Source organism: Hemicordylus capensis, chromosome 2 (assembly GCF_027244095.1).
Source record: "Hemicordylus capensis ecotype Gifberg chromosome 2, rHemCap1.1.pri, whole genome shotgun sequence".
In the NCBI taxonomy this organism is placed as follows: domain Eukaryota; kingdom Metazoa; phylum Chordata; class Lepidosauria; order Squamata; family Cordylidae; genus Hemicordylus; species Hemicordylus capensis.
This window is the reverse complement of record NC_069658.1, coordinates 340,684,409-340,711,073: the sequence shown is the minus strand read 5'-3', so window position 1 is coordinate 340,711,073 and position 26,665 is coordinate 340,684,409. Positions and strand designations below refer to the sequence as shown.

The 26,665-nt window shown below is 47.0% G+C and overlaps 1 protein-coding gene across 1 annotated transcript; it reads left to right on the top strand.

Annotated features, from left to right (window-relative positions):
* Window positions 1–613: 613 nt before the first annotated feature.
* On the top strand, window positions 614–26,034 carry GM2A (ganglioside GM2 activator). Its single transcript, XM_053295436.1, has 4 exons — window positions 614–1,037; window positions 11,118–11,270; window positions 19,188–19,370; window positions 21,784–26,034. The coding sequence occupies exons 1-4, from the start codon at window positions 912–914 to the stop codon at window positions 21,952–21,954; spliced, it is 633 nt and encodes a 210-aa protein (XP_053151411.1). The 5' UTR covers window positions 614–911; the 3' UTR covers window positions 21,955–26,034.
* The last annotated feature ends 631 nt before the right edge of the window (window positions 26,035–26,665 follow it).

Here is a 26,665-nt window from a genome sequence, read left to right as displayed (position 1 = left end):
ACCTAAAGGCTTTTGGAGGCCCACCCCACCCCGCTCCTCCATCCCCTGCAAATTAAGCATCATCATGCTCGGCTGGGCAACCACACCACCCAGGACAGACTACAGAGGATTTGGGGACCCCCAGGGGCTGTGGAGGCCCGGAAGTCCAGGGGTATGAGAGTGCCTCTGATGCCTACAGCAATAATACAGTTAAGCAAAGGCAATTAAAATTCCCACTGGAAGCCTTTAAATGGGTGTCAGTTAATCTGAACTTTCGCTCTCCTGGAATTTAAGAAGCAATGACCAAATGAGCACCTTTGAGCATGTGCGGAGGAGTGCCTTTCTTTGCCCTGGTCCCTGCGAGACCGACCAAACCACAAACAGGCATTAGGAAGATCTGCTATCCTGAAATGCAACAGCCGTGCCATCTCTCGTTTTGAAAACGAAGTATGCTTTACAAACGCGCAAATAATCGCATTTTGTGGTAGAGTGGTTTCGTGTTGATCGGGCAATGCACCTTCCAGCCCAGCAGAGGGCAGAGTCACTTCACCAACATGAAGACAAACTGCGTGATAGCTTGCCGTTGCGAGATCTTGCAAATAATTTTTTTTAAAAAAGAGTCGGAAGAACCAGGGAACCGGTGTGTCAGCTGCCTGGGGGTGGGGAAGAAGCGGGCAGCCGAGCAGGCACCTGAAGCGAGGAAACAGCTCGAGTCACTTGCTGCCTTGCCCCAGAGGACTGCTGTGCTGTTCCTTTTCCAGCTGCTTGTGCATTTCGCTCCTCGGCAAAGTCCAGTCCCTTATCATTGGCCGCCTCCAGCTAGAGGGCCGGCCCCCAGCAGCGACTAGCTCTTGCGCCTTCCCCGTTTCGCTTCACTTTCTCCATTGCCTGCTTGCCTGCAGTCTCGCCTTCTTTCCCGGAGCAGCCCAAGAATGCACGCGTCGGCGGCACGTCTCGTGACCACCCTGGTCGCCCTGCAGCTGTGCCCAGATGTTCTCGGGGGCCCGCAGCACCAGCCGTTCGTGCTGAACGCAGACTGGCGCCTCCGGCTGACCCAGGTAAGTGCCAGCTACTCGGCGTCTCTGGAACCGCTCCTGGTCGGGTTTGGGGAGGATGGGAGGAGTCCTGAGACTGTCCATAGGAGAGCTTGAGGTCCTGCCTGGGGAGAAGCGCCGACACTTTCACGGAAAACGCATCTCCGTACTCCTATTGCTATCCGGCTTTTCAGTGACGAAGCTCTCCGAGAGTTATACAGAGCTGACTATTTTCCCTCCTTCCTCTCCCACCTGCTAAAACGACGACCCGCAAATGTGCTCTCAGGCAGGGCAAGATGGCCCACATTGCTTCCCCCTGGAAGTCTTCTCAGTTCTCCACATTCCAACAACACAGCAGGCTTTACCGCGAGCTTTCGGCGAGACTTTACTGCGCACCCACCCAAAGTTACCCCCAAACCCTGACGCAAAAAGTTGATTCTCTTTTTAAACCCCGGATGTAAATCGAGCTACATTCTAAGGCGCAGCGGAAAAACCCGAATTGTGTGTGAACTTGAAGTGCTCGCTGATGGCTCGCAGGGACTTCGGGGTAAACCTGCCCGAGATGTGAATGCACACCCTCCATTCTGGAGGAGATGCTTAAAAGCCCTCTATGAAAACACAGGAAGCATCATAACATTGTTGACTTCAACAGATTATCTTCCCTGTTCCCTTCTGTTTGAAAGTGCTTTTTAACACACAAACTCACTTACATGAAGAAAATGTTGAACTGTCTCTTGTGCTTCTGCACAAACGCTCTCTTTCCATGTCTGCCGCTTTGGGGGGGATAGGTGCTCTGATCGTCATTCTTCCAGCATGATTGTGATGTCTTTTTCCCCTCTTCCAAACTTGCTGTAATTAGTGAAGCCATGGGATCTGAGACTAAAGTAGCATAGCTGGAAGCTTTTCGCACGAGGCTTTTGAAGCCCTTTAACCTGCATCTCCTCTGGAATGCAGAGTGTGCGTTTACATATCGGCTAGATTTACCCCGAAGTCCCTGTGAGTTATCAGGGCGCATTTCACACACAATTCTAATTTGTGAGACACACACACACCCCGTCCCATCGCCATCCACTCTAGTTTGTGCAAAGACCTTAAGTTTGTCAAACTGTATTGTTCCCTTTATTTCATCCTTTTTGTTTTCCTTTCTTATTTGGGGAAAAAACACACCCCTCAGTTTCATTTCCCTTTTATCAAGTTGCTTAGTAGTGTTTTCAAGGCCATTTAATGAAGCAGGGGGGTTAGTGGGCTGGAGGTATCCTGCAGTCTTTTGAGCCCCCTGTTCTTTCCCCACCACTACCCTAATCTAATCTGCTATAGTTTAAGAAACCCAGATTGCGATGGAGAAAGTGGAGGGACAAATGTCTGTGTTAGAAGCTGATAACGTCTGTGGTGTAATTCTGCAACCCATTTAATTTTATTATAATGTAGTCCAAGAATGATTAGGGAAGCTTAGTGCAGTCATGGCTATCTCAGGCTCTTATCACTTCCCGAGATCTTATTAGCATTGTGCATAGTCTGGCTGATTTGGAATGAATCAGAGCCAGCTGCTTATGTTGCAAGTATTTCCAAAATACATTTTGGGGAGAAGGGAACAAACACTAGGCTCATTCACGTGACCCTACACAAGATAGGAGCACCCAGCTCACTTAGGAGAGCTGCATGCATTCATGAATAGCAGTCCCAGTGAATGCAGAGAGCAAGGTAGGAGGAAGGGAAAGTGATCGTGTGGGAGGCAGGAGGTGGGTAGGATGGGGGCAGCCAACCCACACTCTCCCCAGCATTTTAGGGCCATCCTACCAGTGTTCCCTCTTAACAGAAATTCCCAGATGCTATTCACTACAACTCCCAGCATCCCAGCTGCAATGGCCTTTGGCAGGGGATTATGGGGGCTGTAGTCAACAACATATGGGAATTCCTGTTAGAGGGAACACTGCGTCCTACCCAGCTCCCGCACCATTACTCCCCACCCCCACTCTTTACATTCATACGACTACCAGTTGGGAGTGCGACTGCCAGTTGGGAGTGCGCTTGGTTCTCCTGTCATGGCTGGGCACTCCTACTTGGTTTAGGGTCATGTGAATGAGCCTACTGTGTCATCAGGCTGCAGTATCAGCTATTTCCAGGCTGAAGCAAAAGCCAGGAGGGGCCTTGTGAAAGTCCACCTAAGACACATGGATAGTTTGACACAGGTCAAACTCTACGAGGTGGGTGAGGCTGAGATGCAAATCTGAACTGGAGATGTTCCCACAAACGAATCTGACAATTCTGGAAACAGGAGCTGTTTCCTGAATTCTCTTTCAGTTTTATATGAAGCAAGAGCATGACAAATGTTACAGGTGCTGTTAGATGAACCTGCTGGCAGTAAGTAAACAAGCACACCATATTATTGTTCTGTTCTGCATCCCATGTTTGGAGCCATTTGCTATTTGGCGACAACATTTTGGGTTGTAGAAATATATCAGTAGTGGGTGAAGTAACAGATCCTTGACCAAAAGAATTTATTATTCTGTGGGCTTGACAAGAGGAAGTGTGTCCTTTGTGGGTTACCCATAGCTTCAATTCCCCTTCTTTGTTCCGCTTAAGTGCAAGTTCTATATTGGTCACAATCTCCTTGTCAGGCTTTAGTCTTGAGCCAAAAGTTCATACTAAGATGTTTACTGAAGTCCTTTTTATGTTGACTGATGTTGGTAGCACTTGAGTATTTTCTGGCACAATAAGTAGAAATATACATTTTAAAACAACAACAACCCTGGATCTATGTGTGCTACTGAGATGGAATTCATGACAAAAGACAAGATAGCAACTATGTGGTGAGAGAGCATGTCGGAAGCTTTAGAGCTGACTTGCACTGAAAGAAACAGCATGCAGTATAGGCCCTCTGGTATTGTATTACTACAGAATATCTGGTATGGGATTACATGATTGAATCATCATTCTGTTTCACACAGTGGCCCACCAGATGCCTCTGAGAAGCCCACAAGCAAGAGTTGAGGGCTAGGGATATGCACGGAACCGGGCGGGGGTGGTTCGAAGGGGTGGGGGTAGGACTTTAAGGGTGGGGGAGGGTGCACTTACCCCTCCCCTGCCAGCGCTAGGTTCCTGTAACAGCTTTCGGGGCGGCAGCCTACTTCCCTGCCACCCCTTCCCCTCTTTGGCCAGAAGTACTGGGCACGCGTGTGCATGTTGTGATCATGCATGAGCCAGTCTGATGTGCGCGAGCAAACAGGAGCCCAACATGTGCACGTGCGGTCAGTACTTCTGGCCGAAGAGGGGAAGGGGCGGCAGGGAGGTGTGCTGCTGCCCCGGAAGCTTTTACAGGAATCTAGCACCGGTGAGGAGGAAGTGAGGGGAAGGGGAAGTGCACCCTCCCCTGCCCTTAAAGTCCTACCTGCTCCCCACCGCCAAACGTTTGAACCGGCCAGTGTTCGAACCTGTTTGGAGGCCCATAAAAGGGCCTCTGAACAGGTTTGTGCACATCCCTCTTGAGGACATGCTCTCTCTCTTGCTCCCCTGCAACTGGTATTCAGAGGCATCTTGCCTCTGAGGCTGGAGGTGGCCTATAGCCGTTGATAGACCTGTCCTCTGTGAATTTGTCTAAGCCCCTTTTACAGTCATCCAAGCTAGTGGCCATCACCACATCCCGTGGCAGAGAATTACATAAATGAGTTACGCGGTGTGTGAAAAAATACACTTTTGTTGGTCCTAAAATTCCCATCCTTCAGTTTCATGGGATGACTCCTGGTTCTAATGTCATGACAGAGGGAGAAAAAATTCTCTCTGTCCACTCTCTCTGCTCTATGCATAATTTTATACACCTCGAACATGTCTCTTCATAGTTGCTAAACTAAAAAGCCCCAGATGCCTTGCCTCATAAGGAAGGTGCTCCAGGCCCCTGATCATCTTCAAATTCTACAATGTCCTTCTTAAGATATGGAGACCAGAACTGCACACAGTACTCCAAATGTGGCTGCAACATAGACTAAGGGCATTATAATATTAGCATTTCTATTTTCAATCCCCTTCCTAATTATCCCTAACATGGAATTTGACTTTTTCACAGCTGCTGTGCACTGAGTTGACACTTTCAATGAGCTGTCCACCATGACCTCAAGATCTCTCTCCTGCTCAGTCACTGACAGCTCAGATCTCATCAGTGTATATGTGAAGTTGGGTGTCTCCCCCGCCATCGCCAGTATGCACCACTTTATGCTTGCTTACATTGAATCACATTTGACATTTTGTCGCCCACTCACTCAGGTTGGATAGATGCTTTTGGAGCTCCTCACAATCTGTTTTGGATTTCACTATCCTAAACAGTTCAGAGTCCTCTGCAAATTTGGCCATTTGGCTGCTTATCCCTACTTCTAGACCAATTATTTCTGAATATGCAGTATACTTTTTAAAGACAAGTTCTAGACCCTCCATTCTAAACATGTGTTTTCCCCTTCCTTGCATGTAGAACTAAGCTTTCTGCAAATGAAAGTTTGGTTGTTTGGTTACATTTAACCATTCACATACTTCATGCTTATCTAGGCTGCAGTCCTATAAACACTTAGCTGGAAGTAAGCTGTCTTGAATACATATACTCTTGTGCTGCCAAGGTCTGCTTGCCTCTGAATTAAAGCCTCTGGTTTCCTAACAGTTCTAAAGCTTCAGGGTGAAATCTAGGACTATTTAGCAGGTATTACAGTGAGCCAGCGTGGTGTAGTGGTTAGAGTGCTGGACTAGGACCGGGGAGACCCGAGTTCAAATCCCCATTCAGCCATGATATTTGCTGGGTGACTCTGGGCCAGTCACTTCTCTCTCAGCCTAACCTACTTCACAGGGTTGCTGTGAGGAGAAACCTAAGCATGTAGTACACCGCTCTGGGCTCCTTGGAGGAAGAGTGGGATATAAATGTAATAAACAAACAAACCAAAGATCAGCTGAAGTCCCGGAATCCTGTTCTGTTGTTCTTTATTCCTAGAGGTAGATAAATTCACTTGAGAATAGTCTGGAGTGAACTCTGTCTCCTGCAGATCTTGCTTTGTGTATTCTGCTTATGCTCTGCAACCCAGAACCTTTGCATTGGGCCAGTCAAGTGACTTTGTGGTGCCCACAGGTTCTTTGCTGCAACCTTCATTGGCACCTAGAGAGAATGAAAACAGTTTGCCTGTTCACATTCCCTGTTGCACTGAAGCCCTGCTTGGGACCTTGCTAGGATGCCTAGCTACAGACTGTTGGCAGCCTGGCCATTCCAGTAAGCTCCCATGTGCCACTACTCACCCATCACTTGGTAGTTTTGGTGCCAAGTCATTGGTCAAGAAACAGTCTGGAACTTCACTTTTGTCAAAGTGCATCTTAGGAGGGAGCCTATAATAATGCAGTTTAAATCCTCCTCTGTAGATCTTGTAAATGTTAGCTTGCTTGATATCAGACTGACCACCAGTGTGCCATAAATGACCCTTACTGCCCAATAAGGGCCAGGAATGTTTGCATTTTTCCCCTTTGTATGTTAGACACTTAATTGAAGTGCCTACAATATAGAAATTGCATAATCATTAAGCATCGGACACTTGATACAGGCATTTATCCTTGAGAGTAAGTGCTTTTCTAGTACATTGGTGAATCAGTAAAGTTGGACTGTACCCAGGATGGAGCACTGTGAGTAATGGAGAATGGTGTCTAAGGAGCGGCACTGCAGTTATACTCCCAGGACAGCATGTAAAGGCCTGGAACACGGTGTGTTGAAATGGTTGTAGCTGACAGTACTGTGCTTTTGGTCAGAAGAAATCCTTGGGAACGTTCAAGCAATTGCCCTAGGTTGGTTGAGATTTCTCCAGGTTGGGGAGTTGCCCTTGTCTAATCTGTCTGTCTAAAGATAGTAGCAAATGTTAAACACCTAGCTGCCCTTTAAAAAAAAAAAAAAGTTAAAATGAGTATAGCTGAGCGTGGCTCTCCTGCATTGTGCCCTGTTGGCCCTGAGAACTAGATCTTGGAAGCAACTCCTTGGTGAAGCATTAACCTTACATTTGGAGGGGTGTTATTTCTCCTGGATTTATCACAGTTTGCTTATAATGAAGAAACAGAAGTTGTTAAACTACATCAAAAAGTGGGGGGAAACATCTTGGCCCGGAAATACTTCTGAAATTTGGAGTTTTCTGTTTAAGGGTTCGAAATATACCACAATTACAGTACTAAGTGTATAATCCTAGCATTCAGTGATGTCTGATTCCCTTAAAAATACAGCTAGTAATGGCAGCTATTGGTATTGTGGTGGAGAGAATGCTGACACCACATGTGGTGGTGTGTCAGAATTCAGCACTGTTGGAGGTCAGTAGCGTCAGTGTTGAACATTTCCAACATGTTAGTCCAATTTCAACCCACCTTTTTTTCTATTTAAATATATTCCTGTTCAATATCGACTGCAGGGATTGAACTTGCAAGGTATCAGAAAACATACATTGCCCCTCGGAGTCATACTCCCAATGAGGCACAGTAAGATGGCTGCCTCAGGTGGCAAATGCAGTGCATTAGCCACCTCCAGTTGCCTGCCATACGGACTGCTCCATTAGCAGGTGGGCAGCCTCTCCATCTGCTGGCACTAGTAGTGCCTCTGCTGTCGTCTTCTGGCTCTTCCCCCCACCCACCCACCCCGACTTTTCCTACTTTGATCCCCACTCCCCAACTTTTCAAAGGACAGGAAGAGAGATGAGGAGGAAGGGTGGTGGTGGTGGTCATTAGCAGTAAGGGGATATTGGAGTGGAGGGGACCCCCAAAGTGGGGTTCAGTCTGAGTAAGAACCTCGCTTTGAGTTTCTGCTCTATCATTACAGAGCGGGAGCCAGGGCGTGGCTCCCTGTTCAGGTAAGATTCCTTGTTAAAGTAGCTCACCCAAGTAGTCAGCTCATGGGGAGCGGCAACTCCAGAGTCTCTGAGCACGTGCACACACAAGAGGTGAGATTGTTCTCTCTAAAAGATTACTTTATTAATCTACAGGAGCCAAGGTGGGTAGAGGAGTAGGTAGGCATTAGTAAAATAAAGCAAAAGTCATTTCTAGCTCCTGACACATTCTAAAGTCTAAGCAAAGCACTTACATATCTGGGTGATAGGTGGTCCAGGTCCAGCAAATAGGTGGAAAGTGGCTGACCTCTTTAACAAAGGCAAAACAATACTTTTAAAAGAATTTTAGATAAAGCACCTGGAGGGGCAGTGAGCCCTTCCATCAATCAGAAGTAGCCCACAAGGGCCCAGGTTGACAGCTCCTCCGCCAATGAGGAGGTGAGGCGCCCTGGTGGATAGAGGTGATTGGGATCCTGGCACCTGTCTGGAGTTGAGAGTTTTCAGCTACCCTCTCCCTAGGATAGGGGAAGTGCAAAGTGTCCCTTTCTCCTGCAGTTGGTGCAGGACAGATCCTGTGGATGCTGTAGACATGGTGATCTCACTTTCAGGATAATGGAGGCTAACACCCATCATGCACCTGGTTCCTTCACTTCCCAGGTGTGCATAATGTGCTCATCCATAATGTGCGGGGCTGGGGGCGAAGCTCTATGTACAGGATCTCCTTAACATTTCATTTGATTACAGAATCATACTGGCTGATGATATACTGAGTAAATAGTGTGAGTGAGGCTTTTGGACATGTCCAACCAGCTTGGACATATAATGCATTTGTGAGGGGAATAGTTAAAAGCACAACACATGCTTCACAGTTCTCACTCAGACTTTCTGGACTGCAAACCAACTTGAGCATAGTGCATTTACACACACACACACACACACACAGACACACACACACCTGTGCCCAGGGGTGTAGCTAGCACGCCGGCGGCCTGTGTGCGGCTGTGGCGGGCGCCCTGATAGCCCTGCCCCTGCGTCTGACGTCAGACGCAGCGGATAGCCACGCCCCCGCGTCTGCTGTCAGATGCGGGGGGCGTGGTCTGGCTCCGTTTGGGAGAAGCAGCTTAACTGCCGAAGGGGCCATGCGGCCCCTTCGGCAGTTAAACAAAGGCTGGTGCTGCGTTTGCAGCGCAGCCCAGGAGCGGCTCTTCCCTGCAGGGAAGAGCCGCTTCTGGGCTGCGTTGCAAATGCAGCATCAGTCTTAGCTCCTGAAGGGGCCGGGCGGCCCCTTCAGGAGCTAGTTAGGCTGGTGCTGCGTTCACAGCACCAGCCAGGAGCGACTCTTCCCTCCCTTTGCAGGGAAGAGCCGCTCCTGGCTGGCGCTGCAAATGCAGCACCAGCCTTTGTTTAGCTCTCGAAGGGGCCGCGCGGCCCCCGCTTGGGAGCTAAACTCCCGCCCCCGTGTCTGATGTCAGACGCGGGGGGCGTTTCAGGGCCACTAATGGCGGCTCCTGATTGGGCGTGGCTCGGGTTCTTTGAACCCGTTTGCGCAGTTATAGCTACGCCCCTGTCTGTGCCGGATAACAAAGCCCTATATCAAGCCATTCCATAAATATACAAGGTGGGGATAATGAAAAAAGGGAAATCCCGTGCCTTCCTTTGCTGGCTGTGAGGAGGAAGGCACGTGCTCTCAGGGCTGCCTGCAGAGCAGGACACAGAGTGTGCACAGCACAATGCTCTGGTGGGCAGCCAGTGGTGGCCACTCTCCTGCTGGGGTACTTCTGGGACTGGATGAGGGTAAGTCTGGCAGGGCTAGGCAGTGGCATTGCTTTGGCAAGCTTTTTCTTAAGCTCTCACTGCTCCTTGCGGGAGGGACTCAGCTTGCAAAAGGTTGGATTTGAGAGAAGGACAGGGGTGGGGGGAGGGAGGGAATCCAGATGGACCTGCATTTCTTCAGATCAGGAACCTCTAGCTGCAAAGTTCTCAGAAACCCTTCGGTGCATAAAGGACAGATGGGAAATTCTTCCCTTGCATCCCACCAGCGTGCAGGCGCTTTCACTGCTCCCCACTCTCGTCCTCCTCCCTCCCATGAAAATCCAGGGTTTCCCCCCAGCCTGTGAAAGACTGGATTACTGGAGGCAGAGGAAAATCAACAGGAGCTGCCACAACACATGAATTGCCTGTAGTACAGAGCCCTCTCTCCCTCCCTCCATGCTGTGCTGTTCTTCCCTTTGCACAGCTAGGACTGTTGTTGTAGTTTTCGAGGGCCTGAAGATGGGACTCTGCCACTCAGGGCTGACCTTAGGGCGGGGAAAGCTTCTGCACTGAAGAGCTTCACAGAGGCAGGCAAAAAGGCCTCTCTCTGGAAGCCCCTCCCACTGCTGAACAGCTGATAGTCCTGGCGGAGAGGGAGCTGTAGCAGCCTGCAGGGAGCCTTTGGATAGCAGGCAAGCCTGCCCATAGCACGACTGGTCGCCCTGGCTGGGGGAGAAAGATAAACTTCTGCAGAGCAGGCAGCTGCAGTGCGGGGCTGGGGGCGATGGCCCTGGTCACCCTGCCCTAAGGTTGGCCCTGGAAAGGAGAGAGGAATTGGGGAAATGGCTATGAGGGTGTTTAGGAACCATGAGGCATAGCAGATGGGAAGCCAAGAATTCTTCCGCTTGAATTTTCACCAGGTCTGAAGAAGAATTCTGGGGCCCTGTAATACTCGGCTCTTATTTGAGGTGCAGCATTTTAAATCCCTGAAGTTTGTATCTGGACCTGAGCCCAATAACCGTCACTAGCATCTCTGCTCATTATATGAGAGTGGCTCTCCCCCCCTCCCCCTCCGACCCTGCAGATGATTAGTATATATATTATTCATATTGTATTGTTGGTGTTCTTGTTGTTTTATGGGGTAACATAGGCCACAGACAGTTATTAGTTCCAAGCAGCAGTAGCCTATTTAGTATGGGGAGTAGAATTGCTATGCTTTCTGTACAGGGACTCAATTCAGATGTGGCATTGCTGGGAAGAAGCCTGTACATGTTGGTAGCAGGCAGCATGTCCCCGGGTCATGGTTTAAAATAATGCTCTCTTTTTGCTTAATCCAGTCCTGCTGGAGAAAAGACTCCACAAAACTCTGTACTGGAATTTCCCACAGTCACCATCCCTACTGTATCCATTGAACGTTATGCCACATACATAGTGGGTGACTGGTTTCCAAGAGGTGTCTTGCTCAGATTGCTTCTTCCCCTACCAAGCTGACTGCAGTTCTGCTAATACTTTCCTCCTCTGTTTCCCTTAGGTCCAAAACTTCAGGTGGGAGAAATGTGGCCCTTCATCGCTACCTGCTGTTATAAAGAGTATGAGCATAGAGCCAGACCCCATCCCCATCCCAGGAGATGTGACTTGTTCTGTATCAGCTGCTACAACTATGGCCCTTACTCCACCACTGCAGGTATGTGAAAGATGATGGGGACAAGCCAGGCAGAAATGGCTCCTCTCATTTCTGATCGTAAGATGCAGTTAACCACAACACTCGGGCTGACGTACCAAGGGAAATTACTCTAAGTAATCCCATTGAAATTAAAAGGAATTGCCATGGAAGTACTTCAAGTAACCTTCCTCAGTATGTCAGCCTCAGGCACTCTTCATGCTTTTTGAAGGGCTGGTAGAATTTGACTGGCATTTCTAACAAGTCAGGCCAGACACCAGAAATCACACAGAGATTTTCATAAAACCCTATATGGCACCTTGATTTATTGAGAGTACTTGAATGGAGTGTGGCCTCCTGCTTTTCTCCCACTCCCTTGTTCTTTCTCTCCACCTGTTTCAGTAGGAAGAGGAGGGATTCAGGAGCATGCTTGGAAAAAAACCTCTTCTGTGGGGGTGAGGTGCTCCCAAGAGAGAAAGTGACCCCAAAGTGATAGAGGAAAGCAAACCTATTCTGGGAAGCAGGAGCCTCTGGGATTCCCAGAATGTCCTCTTCCTCTCTTTTGTCATGGGCTGTTTAGTCTCGGGCAGCTGTGAGAAGATGGAAGTGGTACTAAGCATGTGATGGCTGCTAAGCCATCCTCTTTCAATGAATAGCTCTAGGCACCTCCTCAGTCTGTAGCCACTTCTCCCATCCATTTTGGCTCCATTTCATCAGCCAACTGCAAAAGTGTCACTTCAGTAAAGGAGGCAGGTGTAGTCAAAATTGCCAGCAAAGCTTCAAGGTTTGCTCTGAGAAATGTTCAATGTCTAAATTGCAGGAAAGCAATGTACTTTAAAACTGTTGGTTGTGACTTTTTAAACCTCATAAAAACTATAACAATGCTGTCCATACAAGTCAGTCAATCACCTTTATTTAAAGTAGGGGGATGTGCTTTCCTTGTACATAAACCCATTTAATGGTTTATAACACTTGTTAACCAGTATGTAGAATCGGCAAGTTGCCCACATATATAGGCCACCTTGAGGAATAATCACATGTGATCTGACATGTGGGTGAAAGTGGTGTGCCCCCAGCTAAATGGTACAATAGGAGGCCAAGCAGGGATGGGTACCAACCTCCTAGACTTTCAGCTAAGTTTCCTGGTTAATATTTTAAATAAATAGCAAATACATTCCTGGTCACATACTGCCATCCTGATGGGCTTTCCTACCTCTTCCCCCCCCCCCCCCAGGCATTTGGGGATGCCTCTATGTTCCTATGAGGGGTGTGTCTGCTTCTTTTGGGAAACCAAAATTTGTTTATCAGGGTGGCCTATGTATGTGGGCAACTCGCTGATTCTACATACTAGTTAACAAATGTTATAAAGCATTAAATGGGTTTATTTAATAGGAATGCACATCCCCCTACTTTAAAAAAAGGTGATTGACTGTTGTAGCATAACAGAGCATGCAGATGTAGGTAGACCTGGAGAGCTGGAATCTGGAGGAAGGTTAATGGAACAGATCATTTATTTATTACATTTATATACCGCCCCATCCAAATGGTGCTGGGATTTTTGACAGCAACAAAAATAAAACCAGCGAATCAGTCCTTTAAAAACAATCATTACAAAACAATTTAAAAACAGTTTTAAAACCCTGGAAAGCCAGGCCAAACAGATCGGTTTTAAGGGCTCTCCTGAAGGTCAACAATGAACTCAAGCTACGGATTTCTGCCAGGAATGCATTACACAGCCCAGGAGCAGCTACAGAAAAGGCCCGCCTCTGAGTTGCCACCAGACGTACCAGTGGTAACTGCAGATGGACCTTCTCAGATGACCTTAACGTGTGGTGGGGATCATGCAGAAGAAGGCGCTTTCTAAGGTAACCGGGACCTAAGCCATTCAGGGCTTTAAAGGTAATAACCAGCACTTTGTATTTTGCCCAAAAACATATCGGCAGCCAGTGCAATTGTTTTAAAACAAAGATAATATGATCTCTCCGGGTTACCCCAGGAGACCAGTCTGGCTGCGACATTTTGAACTAACTAAATTTTCTGAACTACGTATGAAGGCAGCCTCACATAGAGCTCATTGCAATAGTCAAGCCTGGAGGTTATCAGCTAATGCTGATGCACCACTGTTTTGAGATCATCCTCTTCAAGGAAGGGACGCAGCTGTCGAATCAGCTGAAGCTGGTAGAAAGCACTCCTGGCCATGGCCTCCACCTAAGATACCAGGGTGAAGCCTTGGTCCTGGAGTACTCCCAAGCTGCGTACCTCTTCCTTCCGGGGGAGTATAACCCCATCCAGCACTGGAAAACCCCTACAATGAGCACCTCTGTCTCGCTTGCATTCAATTTCAATTTGTTATCCCTCATCCAGCCCATTACTGCCTGTAGGCAATCATTTAGGGAATGAATGCCATTTCCTGATGACGAAGATGACAAGAAGAAATTGATTTGGGTGTCATCAGCATACTGATAACACCCTGCACCAATTCTGATGACCTCACCCAGCAGTTTCATGTAGATATTAAAAGCATTGGTGACAGAATGGCGCTCTGAGGGACACCATATAACTGCTCCTGTTTTGAGGAGCAACTGTCACCAAGCTCCACCATCTAGAATCTACCCAAGAGATAGGAGCGGAACCATTGCAAAACAGTGCCCCCTATCCCTAACTCCCTCAGGCTTGATGGTATCAAACGCTGCTGAGAGATCCAGAAGAACCAGCAGAGTCACACTCCCTCTGTCGATTCCCTGGTAAAGGTCATCCATCAGGCCTACCAAGGCTGTCTCAACTTCATAGCCAGCTCTAAAGCCAGTTTGAAATGAACTGCTAACAGAACGTCCTTCAGATGAAGGGCCTGTTCCCAACTCACAATGGAATGTCTCCATTTCGAGTTGGAACATTTCAAATGTTCAGCATGCCATTTTGGATTCCAAAACGGCACTCTTCTGACCCCTGTGCATGCATGGCAGCCAGTTGAGTGGTCGGCACCACCACTCAAATGGCTGCCACACATGCGCAGAGGCCAAAAGTGTGCTGTTTTGGAATCTAAAATGGCACACAAAATGTTCAGTTGGAATGGGGTCGTTCTGTTAGAACAACCGGCTCGCCCAAATGTTCCGACAGAACAATCTGGAGATTTTGCGTTCTGTTCTGAACTCAGAACGGAATGCAAAACCTGTTGGGTGCACATCCATGGCACTGAGGTATACCCTCATTTTGCTGTATTTCTTCTGCTGCCTATTGAAGAATTTGGGGATGAGGGCATGGCTCAGTGGTAAAGCCCCCTACCCCCTTTTTCCAGGCTTCCGGTATGTGGAATTCTGGGACAGGATGCAGAGAGGAGATGCACAAGCCATGTGTTTCCTAGCGAGAGGAAATTGGCACTGAGCCTTCATGGTAATTCCTTAAAAATCAGTATTGGGAAACAAAGGGAGCTTGCTAGAGGAGAGCCCCAGAGAAGCAGTGGCAGCTGCAGGACTTGGGGTGGGGGCACCCTTAGTGCCTTGCAATTCACACTGGGAATTCTCTCACAGTGTCACTGTCCTTCCTGGGTTTCCCATGCAAAGTGAGCTTTGCTAGTTTTAGGGCACAGCAAATGCATGTCTTTGCCAGCATGATGAGATGCAGAGTTGCCTCTTTCCTCACAGAAACAGGTTCCTGTCCCTGTTGCTGGGAACAGCTTGTGAGTGGGAGGAAACAGCCACCTCAGCTGTTCCAGAAGCGTCAGAGAAAGCAGAAGAAGCTGCTGAAGCCTTTGATATCTCTCACTGGCTGACCTTGTGAGCTCTCATCATGTGAGCTCTTATCATGAGGGTGGGCCGAGAAAGGCCTGATTTTTTTTTTAAGCGTCTGGAGCTGGCAGACTTAGGATATTCCTTGCCTGTCTAGTTAGACCCCGTGATTAAAACAGTCTTTTATGAGTGAGACCTTCTGCCTTTTCCTGTAGTTTTATAAGTTCTAATAAGGCAAATGGTTACATCTAAGCAATTAAGCATGCAATGTAGTGTAGTGTTTTCAATAGCAGTTAAAATCATTTTCCCTCACTAGAAATGAATAGCAGTTGAAATCATTTTCTCTCTCACTAGCAATGAACCCTGTGTGAGTGTTATCTCGCAGCTGTTCTTTAGCTAAGACACAACATTTACAGTTTCGATTTTAAACAGAGAGAGGGAGAAAAGAGGGCAAAAATCCAGGCATGAGAAAAAGGAGGGGAGAAATGGGTGAAGAGGGAAGAACAGAGACAGGAGGAGGTTGCAGGGGAGTAACAGCAGGAGAGAGGGCATGCCCTCAACTCCTGACTGTAGGCTCCCAATGGCATCTGGTGGGCCACTGTGCGAAACAGGATGCTGGACTAGATGGGCCTTGGGCCTGATCCAGCAGGGCTGTTCTTATGAGGTACCCATTCTGAACTTGGGCCAACAGTCCAGAGTGAATGAGATGAGAACAGAGAACGGGGAGGAGGGATGGGGGAGAGCGGGCTGAAGTGAGTAAGTTGACTCACTGAAAGCTCACAGGCTAAGGAGGAGACAGAGACTTTTCTGGGAAGCAGAAGGCGGAGAGAAAGAGATCCATAGGACAAGAGGGGGAGAGTTGGACAAGGATGTTAGTTTAGAAGAAGCTGGGCTGAAGGCAATGTCTGCAAGTATAATTATCAGATCCTGTAGGCCAGCATCGGCTGTGAGATTAAGTAATGGAGATCTTGAGTGCACAGAGAGGCTTCCACTTGTCCAGGCGGCTTGGCCGAGTAAGTGAATATGCAGGAATGGAAGTCCCTCCAATCTTAGAGACTGGAGCAACTTCAGCAATCTGTTAGGCACACCTTCACAGGATAGGGGCTACATGCTACTCCTCCCATGGAGTGAGAGCATGCCTTCCTTTGTTCTCCCTTACCGGGTGTTGGCAGGTGGGTTGGGTGGAGAGACACACACACACCCCACTTCGTCTCTTCCTCCGTGTCCGAACCTTTGTGTGTGTGTGCAGGGGCTCTTTATACCCTTTTCCAGGCCCTTTATCCATATCTAATATCAGAAACAGTCATATCATTTCTCTCTGTGTCTCCAGTCTAATATCAGCAACTCTGGCTCCCCCCAGAACTCTCTTACCATATTTGGTGAAGGAGTCTACCATTCTTGGGGTTTGTATCCAGCACTTGTCTACTGAATCAGATGGAGCTGTTTCCCTTTTGATGTTCTCAGAACATTCCTGTCTCTGTCCAGATTGACAGGTTTGTGGTCATCTTGAAGCAGAGTTGGTGCCTTTTAGTCCCAAGAAATGTGTTAAGAGATAACATGCAAAGAGTTTCAGCAATTGTGTGAATATAATGTATAATGTGTATTCACACAATTAATTGTGTGAATATAATGCCCTAAAATATGTAGGTATTGATATCTATGTGTTGCTTCCTAAGACCTTCTAAATATGATTACTCTCAACATTAGCACATTTCAAGTTGTGTCCCATGATTACCATAGCACAGTGCATAGACAAGTTTCAGAGCAGAGAGGGGTGAGTCTTTTCTCCTCTTGTCAGGCCTTGACTATAGAATAAACAATTCCATTCAGTTACTTTGGCTCAGCAGAGCCAAAGTTCACACCCCAGTTTCTTGCAAAATGACAATCCCAGATACAGGCCTAAGCTTAGCCCTTTGGGCCCTCAGTGCTGGTCCCAATTCAAACAGGGTGTTCTCCACATGGCCAGGAGTGCTTTCTGTCTGCTTCGGCCAGTTCGCCAACTACGCCCTTTCCTGGAAATGAGTGTACTTAAGATAGTGGTGCACACGCTGGTATCTTCAGACTTGACTCCTGCAAAGTACTCGGTGTGGGGCTGCCCTTGTACATAGTCCAGAAACTGCAATTGGTGCAGAATGCTGCTGTCAGATTGGCCTCCGGAATGTCCCAAAGAGACCCTATTACTCCGGTTTTAAAAGAACGACACTGGTTACTAATAAGTTTCTGGGTAAAATACAAAGTGCTGGTTATTACCTATAAAACCATTAACGGCTTGTGCCCAGGGTGTTTAAGAGAATACCTCCTTCATAATGAACCTTGCTGCCTATTAAGATCTTCAGGGGAGCTTCATCTGAGGGTGCCGCCAGCTCTTCTGTAGCAAGCCTTCTCTGTAGGTGCCCCAGAGCTGTGGAAGTGGAACAAACTTCCTGCTGAGATTAGAGCTGCTCCATCCCTGTTGACCTTTAGGAAACAACTGAAGACACAGCTCTTCAGCCAAGCCATTTAGCTATTTGGTGGTTTTTATGGGTAGCTATTTTAATTTCAACTTTTTATATGGTTTGTTTTAATGTTGTAAACCGCCTAAGAGACTTTGGTCGTGGGCAGTATACAAATATGCTAAACAAATATATGGCACAGTAAAGCATAGTTTGCGGATTCTGCCCCTTCTTTGTGATTATGCATGGCAGGACAGTACGATAGGTGGGGGAAGCATGCATGCACACACACACGCCTCCCTAAGTGATTCAGTAGGCTGGTCAAACAGTATTGTCTGAATTGGTCCTTTGTCACAGATAGTGCCAGGGGAAGGCAAGCGCCCCTTCTGATTAATAGCCTCCCACTTGGCCTGCTTCATTGCTGGATTCCTGTGGTCACTTGAAGGAAAAGCACTTTTCACATACTCTTCAAAGGCACTTGTCTTTATTATCAATCAGTATATATAAAGAGTGGTTTCTCATCTTGCCTTTTCTGTGCTGTTCCCCTCCCGCCCCCGCCCCGGTCCCTGTTGGTGGTTGTTCTTTACTGCCCCTTTGTGGTGATTTCAGGAACAGAGGAAACTACCTTACACTGAGTCAGACCATTGCATTGGTTCATCTAACTTGGAATGGTCTCTACTGACTGGCGGCAGCTCTCCAAGGTTTCAGGCAGGCAGGAGTTTCCCCCCAGCTCTACCTGGAGATGCCAGGGATTGAACCTGGGACCTTTTGCTCTGCTGCTGAGCAGCATCCTCTTAAGTTCTCAGCTTTTTCTCATAGCTAACAACATAAGAGCACCTTGCTGAATCAGACTAAAGCCTCATCTGTTCCAGTGCCAATCCAGAGGCCTCTGCAGATTGAAAAGCAGGGCATGAAGAACACCTTTTGTAAATCCATCTGGTACTCAGAGAGATGTTGCTTCTAACCCGGGAGTTTCTGTTCGTAGCAACTTAGGGACCTTTGATAGACACATTCATGGAGGATAGTGTTGCCAGACAGTTCGATTTTGGGGTTAGCTCAGAGAGCCACCCCTCTATCTGTACTGCGTGGGAAGGTTATACAGCCAAGACTGTGAGACTGCAGTCCCCATGGTGAACTTTTCACCTGCCTGTGTTTGGCAAGACTCGCGGCTGGTCACTCAGTGTGAACAAAGCATGGGCAACTCACCCCAAGGTCAGAATAGCAAAGACTAGAGGGGACACCTCCCACAGGGAACTTCCTGTTCCCAGCAAGATGCGGCTGGGCAAACGGAGAGCGCAGCTGCTGGATACAAACGGCGCCGCTCAGGGGTGGCGAAGGAGCAAGGGAGGGGCAGGTAAGACCTGCCTTTCTCCTTTCAAAATGCCCTCTCTCCCTCCCCCCACCCGCCCCGGGATGTGCACAATATGTTTCGTGCACATCCCTACTCGCCACATAGTGCCTTGTGTGGTAAAGATGGGCCACAGTGGCCCAGTGGATAGAGATTCCATAAGTTTAATTATGTGTTGTGCAACGATGGATATTATATTCTACTTTGCTCATACAAAAGCTAAGGAAGAGATAGATATGGAACTTATTCATATACCTCTCAATAGAAGTTGTGCCTTGCACAATGTGTATTTATCAATGGCATGCATGCAGAGCACTGAACAGCCTATAGGTGTTCAAATTGTAGTAAGCTCTTAAAAGGTTATGGGTGGGGGTGTGGGAGAAGAAGGTTTGTAGAGGACTGTGGTTCTGATTGTTTGTGGAATGCTTTCTTCCAGGCAGTAGTCACTTTGGAAAAGAAGCTTGGTGACATATGGATAAAGCTCCCCTGTGTGGACGACATTGGGAGTTGCACCTATAAAGACATTTGTACTGATCTGGATCGTCTTATCCCTCCAGGCCAAGCGTGTCCAGAACCCTTGCAGTCTTTTGACATTCCTTGTCACTGTCCCTTCAAAGCGGTAAGCCCAAGTTCCAGCCTATTACCCACTAGGCTTGGGAACCAAAAAACTAAATCCTTTTTGGCACTGACAACTCCTTGCCTCCTTGCACTGGCTTTCTCCAAGGCATGCCCTGTCTAAAGGCACCATCTAATATCACTAAAAGCAAATTCAGTTTGAAATGTGCAGACACATCACAATGGAATAGTGTTCTGAAACAGCTGATAAGACTTATTAAAATCTTCAGTCAAATTTGCTCCATGTTTATTTGTCTGGAAGGGCTTCAGTGTTTCATCCCCCCGCCCTCATGTACAAGACCATCTAACTATTTACAGGGTGAGCCTTAAGGTTAGAAAACTCACAATGCAATGTACTTATGAGTAGTTCATGGAAGTATAAAAGCATCCAGGGCCCTTGCACTAACTGAATAATTGATTGCAATGAAGGAGTGAGAGTGCAAACGAAATTGGCCATTGTTCATCTAACCAAACCTCAGCATTGGCTCTCCCAAGGTTTCAGGCAGGAGGAGTCTCTCCTAGTCCTAACTGGAGACAGAGGTGTAGCCACTATTGGACTGGGGGGACAAATGTCCCTGGGCTGCTGGGGTCCACCTAAGGGCCCCCTCAGCCCTCCCCAGAGTGCACAGCTGGCAGACGAACCACTCGCTGTCTGGGAAAGGGCAAGCGATGCTTCCGAGTTTGGATGCCAGCCAAGCATTGACATCAGAAGCACACCAATTCAGGGAACATGGTTGGCATTGGCAGGCATGTGCTTCTATTGTCTGTCCCTTTCCCAGTTGGTGAGTGGTTCCTTTGCAGTTGGGTGCTTCCTTTCCCTCCCTTCGGCATGCTTCTGACATGGATGCAGGGGGCATGGTGGCCAGCATTGAGGTGCACATGCTGCCCATCCCAGAGGCAGGTGGGGGCGTGCAAAAGTGGCAGGGGGGGGTCACAAGGCAGCAGAGGGGCAGGTGCCACCAGCTTTACTTTGCCTCTGGCTGGAGATACCAGGGACTGAATTTGGGACCTTCTGCATGCAAAGCAGATGCTCTACATTCGAGCTACAGCCTTTGGAAATCCCACAAACAAGGCATTCTCACACATGACTTCATTTTTGAAGGCTCACAGGGGCCTATATTTATAGGAAGGTCATAAATCCCCTGCCACACCCCTTTCTGAAGGATCTGTACTGCAGGCCTGTGGGATCAGTTGCAATATGGCAGAGATAGTAAAAAAAGAAGTAGGCCCATGCTAATGTTTTACTTTGAAACTTTTATTTATTCTAACACACTTTACAGTACATGTTTCTCAGAATACTTGGCAAGATAAATGTTACTTGGCAATCTCATACAGAAATAACTCAATTTATTCTGATCTTACCATCCTAAAAGTCACAGAAAAGTCCAGTTTCCATAAACAACATGAGCGCGTGTTTATAGCCCTCTTAAATGTGAGAGTGACACCTCTACAACATTTTTTTTTTTTTACAGGAAATGTGCTAGACGCTTAGCAGTAACTACCTGCCTCTCTGGTCATAGAGGCTTTCTTCCGACAGCCTCTTTCAATTCCTTGGAACATTATGGTTCCAAGTCAACCTTGCTTGGGGGTCCAGCACATTTCAAAGTAGACTGAATTAAGTATTAAGATGTTTAGCCTGGGCAGAAAAGAAATCCAATGTTCACACATCATGGCAACACATTAAGTCCAAACTCACATCCAGTATTGTATTGTACAACGCAAACAAGGGGTGATAGTGGTAAGAAGTCTCAAAATTGATTAATAGGCTGGTTCAAAAGATGATTCCACGATGGAGGGAGTAAGCAGAGAGTGTGCACACTGGGACATCCTCCATGGACATCCCAGGACCCTCTTGGTGTGTCCCTTGATTGTATGTGGGGACTAGATGGAGGTAGACATTCACTCCTGGAATAATGTTCTTCCTCTTCAGCAGTAGCACCAGCTGCCAGTGGGGACCATTTGAAAAAGGTTCTGCGGAGTGGGCTGGGCTACAAAAGGCCAGAGCTCCGTACTGGGAGTGGTTTCCTGAGGCCAGCTGTCTTGGTCCAGCAGCTTGATCCTTACAAGGTTTGGGAACCAGAAGCTGCTCAGTTGAGTCAAGCGACACTACTGCTTATAGAAGCAGAAACTGAAGCAGAAGGCAGCATTTTCCTCAGTTTCACCTGCTCATGCTTGTTGGGCTTTGTGAATTGGATTGGCATCTTGCTGACTTGAATGAGGATCTGGATTCTTTTAGTGGCCATTACTTGTCAGTGTTTGTGTAAGAAGTTGAAGGTAAGCCACTCCTGTCTCAAAGGATCCATATATTAACTGCTGCCTGTTGGCATTGTTAGCATGCTCTGATAAACAAGTGTGGTACACAAACTGTTGGCTTAGTTGTGTTGATATATTTTCTTTGTGTTCTGACCCCTCTTCAGGGTACTTACAACTTGCCTACCTCTCAGTTCTACATACCCAACATGGACTTGCCTTCTTTCCTCACTAATGGGAACTACCAGTTGAAGGTTGAACTGAGTATTGGTGACCAAGATCTTGCCTGTTACGTCTTTTACTTCTCCCTGCATGCTGAGAGTGCCTGGTTTTGGTGAACAGAACACAGGCATCCCTGATGAAGAGAGTGCCATATTTTCCTCCTGCTTTTTCTGTCCCATTAAAATACTAGTATTGAGACTCACTTTGCAGCCTTAAGGGGAAGGGGAATAATTACTGCTTTTATGATGGCTTTTAATCTCTTGGAGAGAGAACCAAACTCAGTGAAGAAATGTTCATACATATTTTAAATCGGAAGTGGGAGCCAGTGTTCGTTCTTTGGGCTGCTTTACACAGGGTATTTGTCCTACATAGGAATGGGGTAGGGGTGTGAAGTGTATAATAACAACAATAATAATAATATGCATAGATGATGTAAATATTGATCTGACTGCATGCCAAGTGCAGCTTCTGAGCATAGGAACATACAGTAAAGTGATACATGCACAGTCTTTACACATGGTCAGATACATGGGATTCCCCTACGTCCCACTTATTCTCAAACTGTGCAGTAGACATGAGACACCAAGAGCAGGTGCTGTTCGAGGAGGATGCCCTAAACAGGAACTTGACAAATGGAGACTGAGGGAAGGAATTGCTCTGTCCCATCTCTTTGAACTGCAGTCCAGAAAAATCCAGGCCCCATTACCACCGCCTCAAGACCACAATGTCTACTGTAGTGGCTCCATCACCCACTCATGCCACTTCAGCCAACCTCATCTCTTCCTCCTGACCTGGGCTTGGTAGGTGAGTGACTGGAGGAAAGCAAAGCAATGGGGACAAGGAGAGAGGAAAGGAAAGCAGGGAAGAGTTATTGTGTGACCCTTTTAATATCAATTCACTGTAGATCTTGTCATGCCACTTCACACACATGGCTCTGCATGGAGCATGTCTCCTTGAGCCCACCCTCTAACTATATGATTGGGTAGGGCAGCCTAGAAAATAAAGCAAGAATACAAAATTCAAAAGGGTTAAGAAATATTGCGCTCTTCACTTATGCAGGAGAAACATCATGTGAAAAGTGGCCCTTATGTGCATGCTTGACCTTATTTAGTGTGCACAACATTGTTGGTTGTAATATCACTGGCCTGTTTGGACTGGCACTTGCCTTTCAGGCAAGCTTCTAGTGGCAGCCACAGCAGTAGTGGGGGAACTCTCAGCCTGAAGATTGTGCAGGTAATCCTGAAAACGTTTGCATTTTGTGTAAGACTCTACTAACATTTATGGAAAGGACCAAATACTTGCCCGTCTTCTCCAAGGTACCTATAGATCTGTTTGGGTACAGCTGGACAACGTAGGACCATCTTCATCCTTACATTATTTTCTTGTCCAACTAGATAGGGAAAGATAATTACTGACATCCTAATTCCTAAGGAACCAATTGACTGATTCCATGCTCTGATGGAAGTTCTGGAAGCCAGGGCTCTATTATTATTCTCAAGGAGACAGGCTCATGACCACTAGATTGAAAAGGAGCAAATTGATTGGCTTATGAACATTCTAATCATTGCCATTTTGGATCACAAGTTATCTGGTGGTTAACCAGGTAATCTGAAGAGATAAAATGTAGAATTAAAGGTAAAATATGCTGTCAAGTCGATTTTGACTTGTGGCACCCACAGAGACCTGTGGTTTTCTTTGGTAGAATACAGGAGGGGTTTACCGTTGCCGCCTCCTGCACACTCCTGGAATCTGCACAGTATAAGATGATCTTCCTATATTGCTTCTGTCTGATATAGGTGTTTCCCATAGTCATCCCATAGTCTGGGAAACATACCAGCGGGGATTCAACCCGGCAACCTTCTGCTTGCTGTTCAAGCATTTCCCCATTGTGCTGTATACTAGAGTCTATATCACTAACAATTTCAGGTATTGTGGCCTACAATATTACAGGTGATTGGTCTGGACCGTGTTGGGATTATTGCCTACCAGTCAGTTCTATGAGTGGTAGAACGAATCTGTTTGGTAGCTATTAGGAGTGCTGTGCTGGCAAATGTCTTACGTTTGAATATGTGCTGATCACAGTCTTGTAGAGTTAACAATGAGCCAATGTAAGCTGATAGAAAGAGGCTAGTTTCTGTAGCGTGACTCTGCTTGACTGATTCTTATGCAAACTCTTCCACTAACCACCATGATGTCTATTTAAACCTTAGGGTGTGTTCTGTCTCCCCTCCCCCATAGGCAGGTTCACATGAACAGTGGGACCTGAGGTTTGCACAAGCACTTGCAGCCTCAGGAGCATGCATTCCTCCCCCAGCCCCCATGCAAGCCTCTGCTTCCCATCCAGGTTCCAATATGCTGAGACGGGTTGTGACTGCCTTGTTTCCATTAGGGAGCTCAACATTTGTAACGTACTTCAGATCTCAGTTGGGTTCTTTAGTGGAAGTAGGATATGAAGCATGCAGAGATTGATTGTAGTTATGTCCAAACCCATCTTGGCATATTGGAATCTGGACAGGAAGCAGAGATTCTCACAAGGATGGGGAGCACACAGTGTCTGCTCCCGGGGCTATGGCACTCATGCCAACCTCAGGTGGTGTACGTGCAAATCTGCCCATTAGGACCTTAAGTATGTAGGGTAAGCCCTACAAGTTTCTATGAATGTGTGTAAGCAATCTTTGTTACAAGAGTTACAACTTAATCTGTCCTGTTTTTATTTCTTCATGTCATTTAACCTTAAGAGTGAGTTGTGCCACTAGTATCTCCAGGGAAAAAATATCCTATTTTATTTCCTATTGCCATCTTGATTCCTGAGATCTTTTGTATTCTCTCCCCAACATGCTTTTAGGCCTCATTTATCTCCACTCTACCATGCTTCACATTTCCCCTGCTGTATATTCCAGACAAATACTATGCTCCTTTTTGAGAGATTAGGAAAAAACACCCTGACAGCATATAGAGGAGTAATGGTCCAGGCTGAAGGAAGAATAGCCCCACCATCAGTGTCCTTCCCACCCCTTGTTATCAAACCATTGGGTCCTATCAAGCCATTTTTCCTCCTTGTCAGAGCCAGTGAAAATATTGTGAGGAATCTGTAGTCCCTGAATGAAGCTGGAGATCCCGATTCCAGTGGTGAATGATGATTCCTCAGGGAAGATTGCTCTGCTTTAAGAACATAGGAAGTTGCCATATACTGAGTCAGACCATTGGTCTATCTAGCTCAGTATTGTCTACACAGACTGGCAGCAGCTTCTCCAAGGTTGCAGACATGCGTCTCTCTCAGCCCTATCTTGGAGATGCCAGGGAGGGAACTTGGAACCTTCTGCTCTTCCCAGAGCGGCTCCATCCCCTGAGGGGAATATCTTAGGGTGCTCACATGTGGTCTCCCATTCAGGTGCAACCAGGGTGGACCCTGCTTAGCTGGGGGGGGACAAGTCATTCTTGCTACCACAAGACCAGCTCTCCTCCTCGTGGATAGGTTTTCAGATTTATTTAATATATGCAAGTCAAGAATGAGAATTGTGCCACTCTCTGTACCACCACCATGAGAAGGAATTTTCCCAACTCCAGCTTAGGAACAGAACATCCCCCACCTGCATTTTTCATTACACTTCTTTGCATGATACAGTTACACACTTGCACCCAGGCTGTGTGTAAGAGACCCTCACATCACTGCATATAAAGAGTGTGTACGATACCACTGCTGGATGTCTTGCATTATTGTCTGCTGAGCATGCAATTATCATTTTGTATCCCATCCTAAATTGCTGTCATATCTGTGGCATGGGTATCTGGCAACCTTTGAATATTACCAAGAGCTTTTACAAGACCATGCTATTAAAGCATCTAAGAGCACCTTGACTGAGAATGGACACTATACCATAGTGTGTGTCCCAATGCCAGATAATTGCTTGATGGGGTTAAATAAGTAATATGGAACACCATGGATATAACTTATGTACATATATGGCACATTTATATTTAGAAAAGCTTCATTTTCCCTGAATGTTTTACAGTTTATCATTGATAATGGGTTTTATGTTGGTTTTTATTTGCACTGTCCTAATCATCTCTCAAATTATTGCCATCGTAAATGCTTATCAGAAACCAGTTGATTTATTTTGTGAAGTCTGCTGAAAAAAATTCACTGGCCTTTGGTGCTGGTGCCATAATGTATTAAATAAACCTTTTTATTGATATTGCTGTGTTAGTGTCGTGTGTGTGTGTGAGAGTCGCTCATAGGGTTTCAAGGACACATACTACAACGTTGAATTTAGCAGGCAGAAATAACAAAAGGTAGGTAACTGCACTGATACCCAGTTCTTTTCGTTTTTAAGTCTGTAAATACACAAGGGCAGGATACTTCTTTTTTTCTGGGCATGCCTCTGCACTACATTTGGAGTGGTGGCTCTGCACACTGCCATTCTGCTCTGCTCCCAGTCTCAACAGTGTAGTGCGGCAGAGCCCAGCACAAGCTTCAGGCACCATTTGGTAGATCTGTGTTAAGGTCATTAAAAACATTGAAACTGCCCCAAGCAGGTCCTCCAGAGAGCAATCTGGAAATGCTCATCACAGAACAGCCCTTGCAATGCTGGCTGAACTTCCCCAGCCCCAGCTTTTTATATCTGCCTGGCTATTTCGGTCTGGCTGGCCCTGTCGTGAAACAAAGCGAAGTGGACTGTTTCGAGAGGCAGATTGTGGGCCAGTCCTGGGTGGGGTGGAGGGGGGGGGATGCACTTGAAAGAAATCGAAATGCACTACATAGTTTTTCTTCGTCCCGTCCTTTAGGAAAGAAAGGAGAAGGGCGAGATTTGAAAGAAGGAATTGTGT